The following is a 21,342-nucleotide window of genomic DNA, read 5'->3' on the forward strand; positions in this document are numbered from 1 at the left end:
CCTGGCCACCCGCTGCACGTGTACACCAATATGATGAGCAGCAAAATGGCGTTTATTGTAACTTTACAGTGTCTTATATAGCCTCGTTAGCTTCGTCTACGCCCACACATACTAGGCAGGGGAGGTCCTATCGCATTACATCCCGCACGCTTGGTTGCCGCCTACTACATCTCCCCCTCCCCATGCCTGGAAAAGCCTTGCCCCATTACAGCACAATCGCAAATTCCCTATAAAATTCCCTATATATGACCTATTTCTTAACTAGATTATCTATTATCAAAACTCTAGGACTCACACATAATATAAATGCATATTTCTAGCTGTTCTAAAACTTACTACAGGCATTCACGCAGCCTATGATATTCCATGCGTTGATCAAAAGCTCGTTCCATCATTCTCTGTAAGCACTGCTGCAGACATCCCATTAAGCATGGCAAGCAAAACATAATGCAAATACTATAAGCACTACACCAATCACCTTAAGCATTTGGATAACCCACGGTCCTAGTCCGCCAAACAGATTCCTCAGCCAGTCACCAAATGGGTCATTATTGATCGTTATCTTCTGCGTATGTTCTCTCATCCACTCCAGTTTCTGGTGTATAGACTCACTGTGGTCAGATAAATTAAAGCAACACATGCCTTCCACATCCTGACATCCGTGGCCTTGGGCCAACAAGAGGAAGTCTATGGCGGCTCTATTTTGCAAAACCGCATGCCTGATGTTGTCCACATCCATGAGCAGCTCGCTCAATACCTCTGTAGTGGCGTTTGCCTGCTTGATCGACCAACACGCCAATCGTTCTAATTCTCGCATAGCATGTGTTGCAGCGACACCAGGCACTAGGACCGAGGCAAAAATACGTGCCGTGACACTCCATAACTTAACATCACCATTGCAATCTTCCTGGAGCGTGTGCACTCCACATCGGTTTCTGTTGTGGGTATAGTTCCTCAACAGTTACGTCCAAGCTGTGTGGCTTAAAGCCAACATTGTCAGCTTGCCCAAGTAGCAAGGCCCTCCCACCGGGTTTCTAGGAATGCCTTGCCATGCACGATCACCGCAAATCAAGAATATACCCGGGGGTAACGCTTTTGCGGTGTCATTATTCCAGATGTTCCTTTCAGATCCCTGGCCTCGCGGATATTGCATAATGCAACATCCGCTCTCACTATCTTGTGGTTTACATTCATTGTGTTGGATGCTGTGGTCAGGTCGTGTAATGTCAAACTTTTGTGTCCCACTTATCCAGATCCCTTGACAATAAGATTTATCTTTCGTCGGCCTTGATTCATTTGCTGTAAACCCGCAATAAACCCCATTCCATGAGAACACTTCTATATTATGGGGATTCACAAGGGTGAAAGGTTTGGACCTATTCTGCTTTGCATCCCAATATGGGCCTGCCAGCGACAGTATGTATAAATTCTGTGACAATGACCCATTATTTTTAAATTTTGCAAAACCTACGCACCCGGGGCTACACCAGGCATTTGTCAAGTTGTCCCAAGTCTTGTTGGGCACTAACTGAGAACCCAATAGTTGTAATTCTGGGGGATTCCACGGTAGGGTAACATTAAGTGAACAAATGACGCAGGCCATACGTTTACCCATATGCAGCATCGTGTCATTCCCCATATCTGGTATCGTTAGATTCCATTTCTGACACCATTTGTCACATTCCTTGTTATTGTCTTTGATAAATCCCTTAAACAGCGCAGGATCCCACACTGGGATCCCCACTAAACATGTTTTGAATGGTGATGTGGCAGACTGCATACTGAGGCAAAAGTCTGTTTGTCCCGTGCGATTAGCCCATGTAACCCAGATATTTTCCGGTTGCTGTAAGAGGTGAGCACTCTCTCCATAATTGAGTACTATAAATGACAAAAGACACAACAGTAAAGTTTTTACGGAAGAAGTACTTCTCAGAGGAATCGGGCAGGGGAGGTCCTATCGCGTTACATCCCACACGCTTGGTTGCTGCCTACTACAAACAAGGTCATATATCCCACTAGTTTTGTAGCTGTGTTGCTCTCTTCATTTTTTAATGTCTTAATAAAAATATTAAAGATTACAATAAGTTTTTTTTACTTATATATATTAACTAAATTGTATATTTTACGCGGGCTACTCCAAAAGTAATGACTCCTACTTTATTATATTGGCCCACAGCATCAGAGGTGGATGTTGGTGGTACGGCAGTAGAGGTTGAACCTTCTCACCAATAATCCAGTACATTTCGTTGCCATGTGATAGATGGCAGCAGAGGGGCACTCTGGTAGAATAGCATCTGACATGAAAGTGAGTATGAAGCAAAGGTGCGTCATTGAATTCCTCCATGCAGAAGAAAACATTGCACTCACTGACATTCATCAACACTTGCTGAATGTTTATGGAGAGAAAACAGTGGATGTGAGCACAGTGAGGCGGTGGGTGGTGCATTTCAGCAACGGTTATAGTGACAGTGGGTCACCCCCACTGTGTCTGGTTTTGATGAACATTGCATGCAAACAACATGCAAACATAGTGATAATGCATAGTTAATAGTGGTGACTATTTTGAAAAAGAGTGTTTTGTAGCAGAGAATTTGCTTTATCAAGCAGAGTTACCATGCTCATTGTATCTGTTGTAGTTTATAGAATCATAGAATCACTAACGTAGGAAAAAGACCTCCAAGATCATCTATTCCAACCATTCACCTACCACCAATACTTGCCCACTAAACGATGCCCATTACTACAACATCTAAACATCTCTATGACAATAAATACGAGGCATTACTTTCAGAGTGACATATATATATATGGTCCAAGACAATTCCTCTTCACTCGTAGCCCATTCAAGCCAAAAGGTTGGACGCCCATGGCTTAAACTGTGTTTTTGACAGATTAATTTTACTTAATGGAGGAAAATGAACTGACTGCAAAATTTCATTAGAAGTTTCAGTGCTGTAGGTCTGTCCACAATATGAAATTTACATCACTTGCAAAGACCTAATTTACAGTTTTAAAACTGCATTGTTGATGACCTGCTTAAATAATGAATAGGCTACGGTCAAAGAAAAATTGAATGTTAACTAAAAAAAATATTGTCTAACCTAGCCATAAAAGCAAAAACTACTAGTGATTCTTCTAACTCTTTATGTGAAAAAGGAGACTGTTGTTTTCATGTACACTGATACAATTTTTTAAGTTTATGAGTTGCTGTGGCTCTGTCATTATATTTGCCTAACATGCTCTGAGATTTTTCTACTCATTTTCCTTTTTTGTTTGAATAATCTGATATATTAAGAAGATCTCCTAAAGAAATAGTAGTCTTCAGCATGCGGCAAGGAATTACTGATTTATTTTTTATTAAAATCCCAAGGATTCTAAGAATTAGTATACTGCGATAATACTAAAAAAGTACAGACTCCCCCTGTGCTGACACTGACTGAAGTAATGTTTGATCCTAAACTTCAAATGCACTCACTTTATAAATGCAACATGAACATTTTATACAGCAGAAAAATGACATAATCTGTCTTATTTTCAGTGGATTTATTTGCATTGCTTTTGTTTTGTTTTGTTTTGGGTTACTCTGCATGTCAAGTTCATGATTTCAGTGGACTATCACTTATAATACCATCATGGTTTAATCCACCAGATGGCTAAACATTGCACAACCATTTGTTCACTTCCCCCTCCATACGGTGTGGTTGGGAAGAGAACTGGGAAAAAAAAAGAAAAGCTGTAGAACGTGTAGGCTTAGATAAAAACATCAAAGGAAAAGAGAATATGCATGCATATTACATGTACAAATATTATATTATTGTGTGTATCAAATAATAAATATATAATTATGTTATATAATAAATATATATAATATGATAACACATGTTATAAAATATTCATAATGTGTAATATGTATAATATATAATATTTAATGAATATATGTTATCTTATATATTATACATTATATATTGTATATCATAAATATATATCTATGTATGCGTGTGTATATATACATGTATATACAGAACAAGTGATGCAAATACAATTGCTTACCACTGGCAGCCCACTGTCAGGCCAAAAGTTTCAGCTGCTCACCCCGACCAGCTCCCTTCAGTTTAATAGTTTCCACGACGTGACTGTTAATTGCAAGTTCAGCATCACACAGTCATGGCTTAGATTATTTTTCCCTAGATGAATTACCAGTACTCGGCTCATCTACGCCTGTCAATGGTTTACGGGCATTCGGCCCGGTTCCGTGACAAAGGGGACGGGGGATCCACGGGTCCACGCCCCGGAAAAAGGGAAAAGGGAGAAAGGGTAAGGAGATGGCCCTGAGAACAAAGAACAGCGGCAACAATATGAGGAGAAACAAACTAATTTACTAAATAAGATATCGGAATGCAAAACAACACACTATAATACAATATAATTACAATTTAAGCTGATAAATCCAATACAGAGAGAGAGAATGTCCCAAAATCAAGGTAGACCTTACTCTACTACCGACAATAAGACGGCTGGAGAGCGAGGTGCTGCCAAGACGAGAGACGGCGGAAAAAGGGACGAGGTCTCGTGATCTGCAAGTTTTTATACTGTGAGCTTTTATCTTTTTCCTCCGGCTGGAAAATGGTAACAGAGGAGCAAAGTGCCGTGGGGACTGTAGTAGTCCTCTTCTGAGAACCAGGTACATTCACTACATGATGTTATGATGTGGAGTACCAATAACCGAAAATCATAAAACCATGACAACAGTTTTGTGAGATCCTTCTGGAATTCCTCACTTCTGTCAATGACTGCTTGCAACAGCTTCCTTTACGAAGTTGCAGATTTCACTGTTAGTTTTTTCTCAAGATTGTTCACTAGGATATTGAATAAAAGTAGTCTTAACACCAACCTGTTGGCTTTTGCATGTACTGCTAGCTCTTCTCTGTCCTGAAAAGAGACTGCTAGGCTGTGCACTTTGTCTCCTTATCTTTGATTAGCTGTCAAATCATTAAAGGATATTACCTATAACTTTACAGTAATTTAATCTCTTTCATGAGGTTTAGTGCAGATCCTTATAAGCACCTTCTGAAAATCTTAATAAACTATTGCTCACTGAACCACTTGAACAATGTCAGTGATTTTTGTGAAGCATGATTTCCTGTCCCAGAAATCACACCGGTTTCTGTTTTTTCTTTCCCCTTGTCTTTCTTTATATTCAGTGATCTTACTCTTTATTGTATATTTGGCTGCATTACTAGAGTAGGAAAGTGGATTTCCTGTTCCCTAGTTCCTATGGTTTTTTTAAGGCCATATTTGTGACCAACAGTTTTCCAGTATTTATTTTCTGATGTTGTTCCAATATAAATCGGACCCCTTTAAATTCCTCTATCATATTTTGAAAAGCATTGATCCAGAACTCCGACATTGTTATACAGTGAAATATCTTGCCTGGGAGGAAACAAAAAGAGTTCAAAACAATTAAATGTAGCACTGATATTTCAATGTGGAATCTTGTCTTGCCACTATGGAGCATATCATCTTCTAGAATAAAAAATAATCTAGATATTGAAAATTAGAATCAGAACAACAGTCTGAATTCAGGAACAGTTAAAGAATATCTCACAGACTTGTGCTTTTTACATGAAAAAAAAAAAAAACCCACAGCTTCAGGCACAGCAAAGTACTCCCAGGGATGCAATTAATTCAATTGCTTTATAATGTATTCTACACTCTTTACAATTTTTATTTTTTCATAGTAATGCATTGGCTAAAGTAACAGTTATCAAGTGATTTTGATTGTTTCTGCACAGTATGTAACAATGGGGTGGGAAATATAAACTAAAAGAAAAGCTTGCTTTAAATGAAAAGACAAAATAGTTAAAATAACTTAGCTTATTTTTGGATACAATTATATGAAGAAAATGAATTCCTACCTAATACTACCACAGCAGTTAGGATGGAAAGCATAGGAAGTATTGGCTAAATGAAATACCAAATCGTATCTCAGTGAAGTACAACATTAGCCAGTGCATCAAGAGATAAACTTAAAGGAGCTTGACAATGTAAGTTTCGCTTGCACAAAGAAGTCCAGGTCTCAGGTTGCTGAAGTCAAAAGAAATACTAAATACTAATAGAACTACTAAAGTCAATTGAATTGGACTATATTATTTAAGCTGGACTGGATGTGATGGCATCTATCTGACACTATCAGTCTTTGTTATAAGATAAATTAAAAATCCATGTCACAGAGAACACATCTTGAAATTCCAAGCATTGGAATTTACAATCTGTTCTGATTCTGGATGTAGCAAACTAACCAACTTTATGTTATCAAAGGAATGCCTCTCTACTGGTGAGACCTAGCATGCTCTGTTGCTTTTAACCCTTGTGGAATTGTTATTCTTCAAAGAGCCTTATCAAGGTGTGTCTGACACTTTTGTTGTGACTGGTACATCTTAAGGCTCAGTTTGGGAGAGAACCTGAGCAGCACTGTTGATTCACTTCACGGAATCACAGAATTACAGGAGTTGGAAGAGACCTAAGGGATTGTCAAGTCCAACCTCCCTGCTAACACAGGTACCCTACGATAAATCGTGGCATCCAGATGGGTCCTGAATATCACTATAGATCAAGACTCCACAACCTCTCTGGGCAACCTGTTCCAGCGCTCCATCACCCTTATCATAAAGAAGTTTCATATGTTTGCACGGAACTTCCTATGTTCAAGTTTTAGTCCATTACTCCTTGTCCTATTGCTACGCACCACTGAGAACAATCTGGTCTCATCCATTTGCCTCCCACCCCCATTTAGATATTTATGAACATTAATCAGATATCCCCTCAGCTTTCTTTTCCCCAGACTGAACAGACCCAGGTTACTCAGCCTTCCCTCATGCAGGAGATGCCCCAGGCCCTTTATCATCTTAGAAGATTCTTGTGGATTTACAGGACTTCTCATTTTCCTTTGGCCAGCTTTAGCATTCAGAACATATTTCAATATAAATTCTATGATTCCCAAATAAATTCCCTCAGTTTACATTGCCACATGATTAAGCTGGCAATTATGAGCTTCCACGTAGGTTTATACATTCCTAGGCATTTCTTACAGTTCATTCAGACCAGCAAATTGCACTGAAAAACTACTGCATTGCATACTGTTTAATGACAACATGTAGAAAATCTTGGATTGCTTCCGAGTGCTGGTTACGCACAAAAGCATAAACTGCAGAGGGGTTGATTTTTTCACTGTTAACTGGAAATATTTTGTATTGAACTGTATTCAGTGTAAAACCTGAGAAAATTGAAAAAAAAAATCAGATTGAATGCTGTCCTATTATGATTGCTTGATGTCTTCTCAGACCACTCTTATATGATTTCATTAAGAAAATGCAACACCATTTGAATCCATGACAAGACAAAGAACCTTTTAAAATATATTTTTTTTCTCTGTTTTTCTGTCCTTTTTAAGTGAGATATTCCTTTCAAGTGTACTGAAGGAAACTAAGTAAAAACGTGTCTGGCAGGATGTATTTAACCTTTTGACTGTGTACACGGTGCATTAATTATAAAATACATCCTAAGCTACAAACCCAAATGCATGGAGAAACAAGAATGAGGGTGACAAAACTGCATTCAAACTATTCAGTCAGTTGAAGTTACTTGGTTGCAAGTAAGTCTGATAGCAATATTTATGACAGTGTTCAGGCCAGGAGGTCACAGGTAAATATGCCTCATCTTCACAAGTGTCAGATGCCAAACTCCTGTCCCCTGCCACAGACTCATTATATTCTACAGGTATATCAGAAATTCTGTAAAAATATCAGTGATAAAAGGAAGGCAGGGGAAGATATCAGCCCCCTCTGGAAGGAAATTGGAGACCTGGTCATGAGGGGTATGGAGAAAGCTGAGGTGCTCAGTGACTTCTTTGCCTCATCCTTCATCAGCAAGGGCTGTAGCCACACAACCCAAGCTGCAGAAAGCAAAGGTAGGAACTGGGAGAAGGAAGATTTGCCTGCTCTAAGTGAAGATCAGGTTTGAGACCATCTAAAGAACCTGAAGGTGCGCAAATCTATGGGACCTGACAAAACCCAACCATGGGTTCTGAGGGAACTGGCAGATGAAGTTGCCAAGCCACTATCCATCATATATGAAAGGTCATGGCAGTCTGGTGAAGTTCCCACTGATTGGAAAAGGGGAAACATAACTCCCATTTTCAAGAAGGGAAAAAAAGATCTAGGGAACTACAGGCCAGTCAGTCTCACTTCTCTACCTGGCAAGATCATGGAGCAGATCCTCCTGAAGTCCCTACTGACACACATGGAAAGTAAAGATGAGGTGATTGGTAACCAACATGGCTTCACCAAGGGCAAGTCACATCTGACAAGCTTGGTGGCCATCATAAAAATGGAGTTACAGCATCAGTGGATAAAGGAAGAACAACAGACATCATCTACTTGGACTTGTGCAAAGCTTTTGACACTGTCCTGTATAACATCCTGGTCACTAAATTGGAGAAAAATGGATTTGATGGATGGGCCACTCACTAGATAAGGAATTGACTGGATGGTCGCCCTCAGGGAGTTGCAGTCCATGGCTCAATGTCCAAGTGGAGACAGGTGACAAGTGGCATTCCTCAGGGATCAGTTTTGGGACTGGTGTTATTTAATATCTTTGTAGGTGACATGGACAGTGAGATCAAGTGCATCCTCAGCAAGTTTGCAGGTGACACCAAGCTGAGTGGTGCAGTTGACACGCTAGCGGGAAGGGATGCTATACACAGGGACCTGGACAGACTTGAGAGGTAGGTCCATGCCAACCTCAGGAAGTTCAGCAAGGCTGAGAGCAAGGAACTAGGTGATCCTGAAGGCTGCTACCAACCTGAACTATTCTGTGATTCTATGATTCTATGATATTGCCTCCATTTTCCCCTGCTGCCTGAAAATACCAGAAAATATGTGAAGTTTATTAGGCATAAATGCATTACATATGTGGTGGCTCTTCAACAACCAGATAACCTGTTAAGTAGGAGTTTCCCTCTTATCTGACTGGGGATGTATTACCACAAGGAGCTAACAGCCTACCATACCAAAACTGGGATGGGCCCAGCTCAAAATTCATATACGTTGCCTTGTGCATCTTGAAGGAATGATTATTCTAAAATAACTTCAAGCATACCCACCATTCACTTTCTTCCACATTCGTCTTCTCATATTTCAGTGCTCTTTGTTTTTGTGTCTTGGTGATACATGCTCAGAAAAGAGCTTCACCTCATATCTGCGTATGCTCTTGTCTTGTATTTTATTTTGACCCCATCAATATAATGGATATTCAGGACCATAACTGAAACCTAGAGTAAACCTCTGGGATCATTTTGGCTATCCTGCACACACAGTTTGTAGGGGAATACATGAAGGGTGGGCAAAAGATTGGCTTTTGAGATCCTTAACAATGAACACAAGATGATAGGTCAATGACATTTTTACTTTCTAACAGCATAGCCGAAGGAAGCTATACTGTCAAAATAGAATAAAAGGTAATAGTCCCCTTTAAACTCATTTTTAATTTCTTTGAGGCTCATAGCTTTTATATTTTGAATTATAATTAACAAGAGGTAGAATTTTGCTCAGCAAGTATGTCTACACTGCACACTTTCTATTACTTTGTGATGCTCCCTGAAATACATTAAAACAAGTTAAGAGTAAGTCACTGTGATACTACAATACAATGAATCTTTCAAAATTAATTTTATCTCTGAGATTATAGCTGCCAGTTTCCTGCATATGGATGAAAATTCCTTCAGCTAGATACTATGTTGTGGAGAACCAGGCTTAAAGTAGAGGGAGACACATAGAACAGAATCATAGAATCCTTAGAGTTGGAAGGGATCTCTGAAGGCCATCTAGTCCAAGTGCCTTGCAATGAACACGGACACCACAGCTAGATCAGGTTGCCCAGGGCCTGATCCAGCCTCGCCTTGAAAGTCTCCAGGGATGGGGCACCAACCACAGCACTGGGCCTCACCACCCCAACTGTAAAATTTTTTTCCTTATACCTAACTTAAATCTACCCTCTTTAAGCTTGAAGCCATTTCCTCTTGTTCTGTCGTCACAGACCCTGCTAAAGAGTCTGTCCCCTTCTTTTCTGTAGCTCCCCTGTAGATACTGAAAGGCCACCATCAGGTCACCTCACAGCCTTCTCTTCTCCAGGGAAATCTTTGTATATAATACAAACTGAAAGAACGGGATCTTCTGAATGCTCAGAATTTTACTAGATACCACTGAACTGTCATGGCATCAGAAAATAGTCTTTCTTGTTTCTTTCTTCTCACCTTTAAAAACATTCATCATTCACCCAAAATTCTTCTTTTGTGGCCCAAGTGTCATTTATTCAGTTAATGTAAACACATAACTCCCACTCTTTTGGCTTGAAAAATGAACATGAATGCTCAGTTATTATGAGCCAGTGCCACTACAGAGATTTTTACTGAATGCATTTAATCCTGAAGATTGTTATTTTCTTTCTCTCTTTTAATTCATAGTAAAAACACATCTTAAAGAGAGCTATAGAGATTTGATTGTGTTTTAATTTTTTTGTATGTTCCAGAATATTTTATCAACTTTTACCAGCTATAATGATAATCTATCATCGTCAGAGGGAAGTTCTTCACAGAGTGGTGAGGCGCTGCAACAGGCTGCCCAGAAGGGCTGCTGATGCTCCGTCCCTGGAGGTGTTCAAGACCAGGTTTGATGGGGCCCTGGGCAACCTGATCTAGTACCAGATCTGGAGGTTGGTGGCCCTGCCAGTGGCAGGGGGTTTGGAACTTGATGACCCTTGGAGTCCCTTCCAACTCAAGCCATTCTATGATTCTAGGATTCTATGATAATGACAATCATATTTTTTGAGGTAGAAAGATATTGTTGTCTACAGCCAAGATGTTTCTGTGTTAAATGTAATAAAAAGTATGTTTTCTCTCTCTTAGAGATTTATTCCTTCTCTCTCTAGTGAGCGTATGGTCTGTTTCCTTCACATGTATTCAGGAAAATAAAAACAGAATCATAGAATCATAGAATCACAGAATGGCTTGGTTTGAAAGGACCCTTAAAGCCCACCCAGTTCCAACCTGCTGCCGTGGGCAGGTCTGCCACCCAGCGGCTCAGGCTGACCAGGGCCACATCCAACCTGGCCATGAGAGCTGCCAAGGAAGGGGCACCCAGAGCTTCTCTGGGCAGCCTGTGCCAGGGCCTCGCCACACTCTCAGTGAAAAGCTTGCCCCTGAAAATAACAATACTTGTAATACTTTCAATATTTGACAAATACAGAGAATCTCTCTGAACTCTTTGAATAAACTTGAACTTAGTGATGTTTAAAAGATAAAATGCTATTTTCCAGCTAGAGAACTAGAGAATTATTTGTTAATTGTCTTTTTTTGGGGGGCTGTAGGAAGAAGTGCCTTCCCGTGTCACAGAAGTTAAACAAATGTAGCTTTGTACTAAATATCTATCTTTTTTCTCTAGGATGATAATTCTGTGCTTGATGTAGAACTATTATTTCTCTGACCAAACCATTGAAATCTTACCCATAAAACCTTTTGGAAATGTGCTTTTCTTCAAGCTTAAGCTTTATGAACCAGGAGATTGATACTATTAGATTTTTCTAATGATGTATTTCTTGTTTATGTTCTCTTGGCCCACTGACTCCTTAGTATTTAGTTTGCAAGTATTCTATTCTCTTCCAAGCTTATCTAGTGTTTCATACCTGTGTATTAAATGAATTCAAGAAAAGGAAGAATTTCATTTTGAGTAATTAAAAAGAGGTTAAAAAGTGAAAAAAAAAAAAAGAAAAACTCTTTAACTCCCAGTGCTCTACATGATGTTATGATGTGGAATACCGATAACCAAAAATCATAAAACAATGACAAAAGGAGAAGATAATAAAGTGTTTGAACAATCTGAGATGTGCAAGAAGGTAATAAGATTCATTAAAAAAATATGCTAACAACCACGACCACCAAGAACAACAACAACAAATCAACAAAAACACTGCAAAACATTTAATTTAAAGATGGGATTTGAATGCAGCTTTTGTTGCCTTTTCATGCTGAAACAACAAGACCAGGACATCTACATATATACATGGTCTTTCAGTACAGTTTGATCTGAATTTTAAAGTTAGATAACTGATGTTTTCCAATCATCTGGAGTTAAACTTATAAGCAGTATAATGTTGTGCTTTGCATGCTGTTATAAAACATGACATACTCAAAATCCAGGGAAATTTTTCAGCAGGGTTGTATTCAAAATATTTTTAAATCACTAGCTGCATAACTCACAATCTCTATTTACCTGATAAAGTAGCACTCATGAGGGTGTATTTTGTGGGCATATGTGGGACCGTATTCTTATTTACTTAAATTATCTCCTGTTGTAGTAGGCGTGTCACGGATCTCGGTCTGTAACGCGGAAAGGCCCTCCCCTATATGCTTGCTATTGGTTCACCTAAATACTTGAACCTGTGTCGTGGACACAGGGGGTTGAGCTTCTTAGTTTTCATAACAAGAGGCACAACAACTCTGTGTATGGCCTTTCGGAAGTGACAGGTCAGAAGCGGGAGATTCAATATGATTGGCCAGGAGCACCACGTGAGCTTCTGGAACAGTCTAGTAAAAAGATAGGATATACTATATATTTCTTTAGCTTTTACCAATAAACGCCATTTTGCTGCTCATCATATTGATGCTGTGTGTGGTATTTGGCCAGGACCGGGTTTTGGTTCCTTTCGTGCAAGAACAATACTAAAAGGGTCGCTGGAGTTCGGTAACAATCTCCCATCCATATCTGTTCATTAGATTTTGTTCATGAGTGAGTCTTAGCTTTTATCTTGCAAATGAGCTGTTATCAACCATATCTTAATACTCAAAAAATCAGATACAATGCCCTTTAAATAGGTACACATTAGTATATATCAGCAAGGAGATTTGGGGTCTATTAACTGTTTAAATTTATACTTCAAGCTCTGAATCATACAATCATACAATCAAGATTTCTGGAGTATTCAAACATGAATCGGAAATGTATTTTCTGTTAATATCCATTAGCATTTCTGATTTGATAGCACCTCTCAATAAGAGAAAGTCATGTTGATATGTAAAATAATGCTATTTCGGCAAAATAATCTAACATTTTTTAATTGTAATCCTTTAATTCACCTTTCACGGTTACCTGGAATTTGACTTAAACCAAATTAGAAAAACAACTAGTACATGCCTTTTTATGCATTATAACCATATAATCTTAATGGTCTGTAATGTTCCAGTGCCTGAAATTCAGTACAGATGATTTTGAAGTATATTTTTAGATCTAACTTTTATTCACTGTAATATTGGAGTGAATTCCAACCTTAACATTATGAGTTCTTATTTTTATGTTTTGTAATTCAGTAGTATATATATAATAGATTCAATGGTTTCCCCATTTAGAAAATAGACGTGTCATTTTTCTTTAAGATTTTGATGTTCTTTTCACCTTTTCTATTGATGACATTTCCCTTTGAATTCTGTAGGATAAGAGCATGTTGTTTTGATTTCTTAGATGAATATATTTCTATGAAGTCAAGCATATTATGACATACTGCTGTAGGTGTGGTATTTATGACTTAGATTCAGAGGTCTATTGTGACAAGCTACATATTTGAAAGGTTGAGTTAGTCCTCCTCTTTCCCTTCTACTTTCTGCAAATAACTTCTGAACTCTGCAAGAAAACTCTTTGCCCAAGAACTGTGGACATCAAGGTCCCCTTTTCATCATATATTCACTGATTTATAGTCAGCAACAGTGATTTGTGCTGGACTGAATATATATTTTGGGGACTTTTATATGACTCTAAGTATGATTTTATGGAATGACAAAATCGTTTACGTCTGTACTCATTTTGTTGGACAGTGACAGAAGTGCCCTCTCATCATTTCATAATATTTCTTGTAAAATACTTACTTCATATGATAACTCCAGCTGTTCTATAATGGGAAAATTAAAATTAAATTCATACCATAGAGACGTTTATGAAACGTCAAAGGTAAGGAGTTAATCATGCATCATATGGTTACCAGATTAAAAAATATTACATATCAAGATCGGACTAATTAAAAATGTAATGCTGCCACATCTACAAATGTGCTGCACATGAAAAGGGTGGCACTGATAGAGTACAATATTTTCAGTCGTATTCTCTTGAGAATATGTGTCCTGGCTATGGGTATGTGTCCTAGTTTCAACTGGGACAGTTAATTTTTCCTTCATAGTACCTGGTATGATGGTTTTGGCTTTAGGAGAAAAACAGTGTTGACAACACTCCAGTGTTTTAGTTATTGCTGAGCAGTGCTGAACAAAACCGAGGATGATTCAGTTTCTCAACTTCTTGTACTGTTCCACTAGTGAGGGAGGCTGAGAGAGCACAAGGAATTGGAGGGGAACAGAACCAAGACAGCTGAACAAAACTGCCCAAAGGGATACTCCATACCATATGACATCATGTAAAGAAAACCTTGAAAAACAGTGGGGAATTGGCCGGGCAGGAACGCACTGCTTGGAGACTGGTTGGGCATCGCTCAACTCAGGTTAGTAATTGCTTGTGCATCAGCTGTGTTGTATTTATAACAGGATGATAGTATATAGAGAAATGATATATATATATAATCATTACAATTATCTTTTTTTTCTCTTCCTTTTCTGTCTTAGTAAATAGATTTTATCTCAACCTCCAAGTTAAATTTTGTGGGGCTTTTTTTTATTCTGTCCCCCATCCCACTGGGAGAGGATGAGTGAATGACTGTGTGGTGATTAACTACTTGCTAGGTAAAACCACAACTCTGTGCTGCCCTTATGTTACACTTTTTTATTTTAGAGTCCTGAGAACTGACATCAATACAGCTACGTAATCTTCTCTGCATAATACAAAGAGATTGATTCCTGACAGAGTAAAAAGTGTGAATGAGAGCTTTGGAGCAAACCCCGTGGTACCTCAGCCAGTGACTTGTGACTTTTACTCCAATGAACAGAAAAAAATTAGAGCACTCCTGCTCTCCACAGAGCTTTTTTTCAGCAGTTTCTCAAATTAATTCCACGTTGTGACTACATCCTAGGAAGCCTGATTTATGGAAAAGTCCTCTCTAAATGTTGCTGCTATGACTGATTCTTTGCAGTAGGAAGCCTAGTAATGTCCAACCTCTGTTATTTTAGAAACATAAGTGAGTCACTAGGTAGTAAAATCAAGAAAAGAACAGGAGGTTGAGTATGCTATTCAATCCATATGCATTCTATGAGTCAGTAGATGCTGGATTTCTTTGCTATTATTTTTTCTTGCAGGGCAATTTTCTCATACATAAATCCAGGATAAAAATGTGTAATTAACCAGATATTTAGAAAGGATCTAGTACTGCTGCTCTTCATATGCTGTCATTCATTCCAAAAGCTTAAATCCTTCCTAATAAACATAGGCTAATTTTCAGTTGCAGGAATTTTATGCAGGGTAGTTTGGAACTTCCTAGCTGCTGGAGAAACCACACTCTCTATTTTCCTTTAAACCACACTTTTCTGCACCTTCCTTTCACGGCTTGGTTGGCAGTGTTAGCATGGAAATGTACTTCTCTGCAGGTAGGTGACAATGCAAAACTGAGAAAAACTGGTTGAACTTGTACCATAAACGTTAAAGTGACTGAAACAGAGCATCTTGCTCCTGTTCAAGTAAAATCCAAGTCTCCCACCAATTTCAACAGGAATTCATGCAGAACAATAGAGTAAAATTTGAAATAAATCTAGATGCTTCTTTGGATGGGAATCAAATTATGAGGTGGTCTTAATTGGAGAAGATCAAGAAAACTTGTCTTACTTTCTTCGGTATGAGGATCCAAATCACTTCAAATGACTTTTTCTAATGCTTTAATGATGATAGTCTAAAACCCTGGAACAGCACCTGGGTCATCTAGGCCTAAGACAAAAGACAAGCACAATTTAAGAAGTTTGTCAAGAGCAAAAAAAAAGTCAGACTATCTTTATTATATTGCCAAGGTATTGGGTAAGAATGCTGAAGAATTCAGGTCCCTCTGAAATAAGTTACAATTAGAGACACTTCCTTCAAGTTTGAAGCATCTGTGATATAAATTACTACTGAGTTTTCCAAAAGATAATGAAAGTAAAAGATTCAGGTAGAGCGCATGATCAGCTGCAACTACTTATTGGTAAACTGATGTTAGACAGGAAAAGAATTCTGTATTTTACATCTTCTAAGTTTAACTTTGTAGTGGCTTATACTGTTGGCAAACTAAATGCTTCCACAGTGGTCTCCCTCTGCCCCTCATCAAGGGGCAATGGGGAGAGAAAATAAGATGGAAAAAAGAAAGTCTCACAGGCATAATTTAAGGATAATTTAATTAAAGGAGAAAGAAAGGGGGAAAAAAAGCAAAGGCTGCATGGAAGCAAAGAGAGACAAAACAACTATTCACTGCTTTTCATCAGCAATTGATGTTTGGCTACATCTTGCAAAGCAGAACATCAGTGGATGTGGCAGGTGTTCAGGAAGACATGCTTTTTTTATAATGGGATCACTTCCTTTTCCTTCTCTTTCCAAGCTTTTATTGCAGTGTAACATGACGCAGTATGGAATACCTCTTTGGTTTAAGTAAGCTGCCCTAGTGATGTCCCCTCTCCATTCTACTGGCACTGGACAGGTTGTGGGGAGCCTGATGCTGTGCCATCACTGCTTCACAATAAACGAAACATTGATGTAATTACAACACCTTCTAGCATAGCACTCCATAGGATGCTGTGGGGAAAATGAATTCCAACCTGCCCAGTCCTAGTACAAACTTTCATTTAAGCTGTCTCTTTGTATTTTGATCAACAACCAACCATCTCATTGCTCTGAAACACCTCTTTCACAGTAATTTTTATAAACTGTTCACAGAAATGATGATAGCATCCCAATTCAGAGTGCTGAACAAGCCTGTGTGAGCCAGTAGGTCAACTCAATCTCTCAATTAAATAGCACTATTGAGAATTTGTCTGCAGTAAGAAAAAGTCCATACATGTTGCAGGATGATGCATTCCAGGAGTTTTTAACTCTACTGCTTTTTAACATGAATTTTTCCTGGCATCATTATTGGCCTGAGCTGGCCTGTAATAGAGAGAGAGAAGCATCCAACCATCACATCTTCTGAATCCTTAAACACGTGATCTTAAATCTGGTACAAAACTTCAGTAGAAAAAAATCTAAGAAGATTATTTTTGCCCTAACCATATCATTTTTTTAACTTTATGTTAGGGAAAATATGTATCTTAAAATATCTGCTGATTAAGCTTTCATACACTCCTGCCAGAAATGCTTTCAGTATCATTTTTAATATGAGTATTACTAAGTTAAGAGTTTATCAAGGAATATGCCTGTGGTCACAAAAACTTTCAGTAGGATATAAACAGCCAGTGATATTTAGCACATTATCTAAGAGATTTTGCTAAGCATATATCAGAATCATTTAACCAGAAAGAAAAGCATAGTCCTTTGTTATCTCCATAAAAAAAGGCCAATTAGGAGACACAGATCTTAAAATGAAGTATATGTCAATTCTTGCAGAATGAAAATTAGTCAGCATTGATAAGCATCCTCTAGTTACATAGGCAGATGCCAGAAACATCTTGCAGCCTTCAGTAATACATTCCCCAGTGGTGTTTTTTTCTCAAATCCTTGTCCAGTGTTAAGTATACACACAATTAATAGAATCTACAGCCTCTTCACTGTATCACTGTATTGATATTATCTGAATGGCATTAATTTCTGAGAATGCAAATAAAAAGGAGCCATATTACAAGAAATTACTGGATAAATATTTCTGGCAGAGGTTTCCTATGCCAGTTCTTTATTTCTTTGAATCTGAGATTTATTCTCTACCAAAAGGCAAAGATGAAATTCAATGCAGCAACTACAGAGTGATGCTTCAGATCATAGCACACTTCAAACACTCTCAGACGTATTTCTGTAGTTTTCATTCAGAAATATTTTGTCTTTGTCTCTGATGTTTGCTGTACTACACTGACTGCAATTGTCTCTTCTGTACTTTGCCTTTCCACTAGTACCCTGAAATAACCTCTCTAAAAGGACTTAATGGAGTATGGTTAAATTAAACACAGTGAGGGAAACCACAAAAACCACCACCAACTGGTGGAAATAAGGTAATTCCAAAGATTTCATACAGTTCATTTCAGTGAATTTTCAGCCTCTTTTTTTTTTTTTTTTTAAATCTCAAATCTTCTCCAATTACATTAGCTACACTTTAGACTACAATCTGCATCATATTCCCATTGAGTTCTTAACCAGGCTGAAGACTTTTCACTGGCATTGTAAAGTGACAAGAACCTCTGGCCTGCAAAAAATGGTTGGTAATGATAAGAATAGTTTTACAAATGTTTCAAGATTTTCTCAATTTATCCCAGCTTTTCTGGTGACCTGATTTCATAATCAAGCAAATGCAAAGCTGCAGAGCTTTTTCTACTTCAAAACAGCTAGATTCTACAAAATGGAAATGTCAAAATTGCCGGTCATTTTTTTACATACAATAACAGCTTTGTGAAATGTTATGAACAATAACACTTTCAGCAAACATGAATTTTCCAACCCTTTCATTAAAACTGTCTTTGCTGCAAATCACATATTTTCCCTGGGTTGCTTTATAACAGTTAATCCACCAAGATACTGAATGCAGCACAGCATGCTTATTTTAAACTAGTCCATGGAGCTATGGTGACAAGACCTGCACTTTCAGAAATCATGAATGAACTTAATAGAGCTGAGCTGACTCAGAAGGCAGCATAGTAATCCTATTCACTCATACACATCACTGAAATTCACCTTGAAGTTGAAACATATTAAAGATATGCTTGTACTAATATTAAATTAACGAAAGCAGTGGCTAGTGACAGAAATAGATGGTTTTGCTATACTTGTATGGATGTATTTTCTATTAAGCAAACAAAATTATGGTTTAATGTTTGACTTCATCACCATACAAAGATGATGCATAAAGAAGGAAAACTGGTTTTGACTGCTGTGCCTCACATCTGTAGGAAGGAGAATTTCAGAATGTGTTAAAACAAACAAACAAAAAAGAAAACATTTATTAATTTAGACAAATAAAAAATGTTCAGGGCTGTTCCTGCTGTCGGACTAATTTTAGGCTTTTTTTTTTTCAATTAATAGCAGCAAGAATAGCAATGAATTTTTAACAAAACATAATTTCCTCAATTTTTGTTATGCACATGTTAATAAAAATGATATTAACACTCCCACCAACACACCCTTCAGGTTTTATTTTCAATATTTTTGAGGTGTTACAACCATAACAGTTCTCCACTTCACAGAACATCCTCAAGAACATCATCATTTTTAATGATAAAGATAGGAGAGATTTTTTTTTTTTTTAAAAAGGAAAATTCTTTCAGATTTTTCCCTCCTATACTTTGATAAAGGAAAAGTTCAAATCTGTTTCTCATTTGATAGTAACCTTTGAATATTTTCAGTTTGCTGGAAGCTAATCTATAATTCTCATTCATTTTTTATGGTGAGCGCAGTGACACGATCAGCGATTGGTACTTACAACAATTGTGACATTGTAAAAACCGCAACTGTGAGTACAAAAAGAACCACACTTATAGAAGCAGAAATGTCCTGTAATTGCTAAAAATGCAGGGGTTTTGTACAGATCTTTTAAAAGTCTTTTCCAGGAATGTCATCTCACTGACCCAAGGAACTGAATTAAAATGTTATTTAAATACCGTTCAAAGACAACTAAACTCTGAACAAATAGGTAAGATGTTTTTCCTCAGAAGATATAAAAATGGTTATTTACTTAATCTCAAATTCTGCAAGACACTTTGAGTAGGTGGGAATAAAAAAAGTCATCAAGGAAAAGATCCTAGCCTGAAGATTTTAATCTTCACATTTTCTCAACATGAAGTCTCCTGAGAGTACTCCCAGGGATTCTTACTCTTCAGAGACCCTTTATCTGCTTCAAAAAAAACACCCTCGATGAAATATCTGCATATAGTTCTAAAGTTATCAACTGTCTTTTAATCTTTTTATTCCATGAAAACTTTAAGTCAAAATGGAGAATACTTTAATTCCAATATTTTTTTTTTCTGTTTGAACAGTAGAAAAATCTAATAACCGCTATTGCTGATTTGGACTGTTCATACCAATAAAAGGAAATTTTATCAAAGAAATTGAAACCTTATTTTTTTGAATAGAAAAAATAGCATTTGCGTTTAAAAATATGTTTTACATTACTTGCTCTGAGCAAGTACAAAATAAAAGATGCTGATATTCTTAAAAAAGAAAGAGATCAAACAATAACATATCTAGTTTTGGCAGAAACTTTTTCCCCTCTTTAGGCTCACAGTATATTTCTCAGCATAGGAGCAATGGGAACATAATGAAGCTTTACACAGTAATTGCTGAGTATTGAAGTCTGCATGATTTACTTCCCTGACAACTTCCAGTTCTTTTCACTCTTAACTTGAATAATTCTAAAAATCAGCAGGAACAATATTCTGTAATGACTGAGAGAGATAAGTTTCGTCGAGAAATGCTGCCAATTGAATAGATAATATAATGCATAATCTACAAAATTACCAAGTTTTGACTGAGAAAAAAGAATTGATGAAAAGCTAATTTTAAGGTCACCTGAGCATTGTTATCTTTTAAACTTTCTTAACAACAAACTGTGGTAACATCATGTCTCACACAGAGGCACTTAAGCAAAAAAAGGCTTTATAATACAGAATATGTTTCATTTTTTATGCTTCAAATCTGACAGGTATGTATTTGCATTAGACATGTATAATTCAGCTGAACACTTTAAAAACCTTTTTTGATAAAACGTTGTTTTTTTTTTAATAAAAACCTGTTCATCAAACATGAGATATCCTGCAAAGATTCTTCCATTTTCTGTTTTTACAAATATGTTTGGGGAAAGTGCAAAAGCAGAGAATGTGGGACAGACAGGATCAAACCCTTGATCTGGATTGAGATCTTCTTACTGTGGTGTATCTCTCTTTCTCTCAGATTCCCTGTAGATGGAAATACCTCTAAGAGAAAAGAAAGAACATATGCTCATTTTTGTATGTCTCCCACCATAGGACATTATGGCCTGTAATGTGTAACCTAACTACCCCATGAAGTAGATATGGGTAACTATAATATTCTTCAATTGAAAAATTCTTTTCTTATTCAGAAAATAGAAAGCCCTCTTTTTTTTCTCTCTCTCTTTTTTCTTTTCTGTAAAAATATTTTTAAAAATTTAGATTTCATGTAATATGGA

The 21,342-nt window shown here is 37.4% G+C and overlaps 1 protein-coding gene across 1 annotated transcript in view; it reads right to left on the reverse strand.

Annotated features, from left to right (window-relative positions):
- Window positions 336-21,342, reverse strand: part of LOC110390268 — a 61,301-nt gene continuing 40,294 nt past the window's right edge. Inside the window, 2 exon segments of the mRNA XM_021381520.1 lie at window positions 336-455; window positions 458-1,878. Coding sequence (XP_021237195.1) covers window positions 336-455; window positions 458-1,878 — 1,541 coding nt within the window.

Source organism: Numida meleagris, chromosome Z (genome assembly GCF_002078875.1).
Source record: "Numida meleagris isolate 19003 breed g44 Domestic line chromosome Z, NumMel1.0, whole genome shotgun sequence".
Taxonomy (NCBI): domain Eukaryota; kingdom Metazoa; phylum Chordata; class Aves; order Galliformes; family Numididae; genus Numida; species Numida meleagris.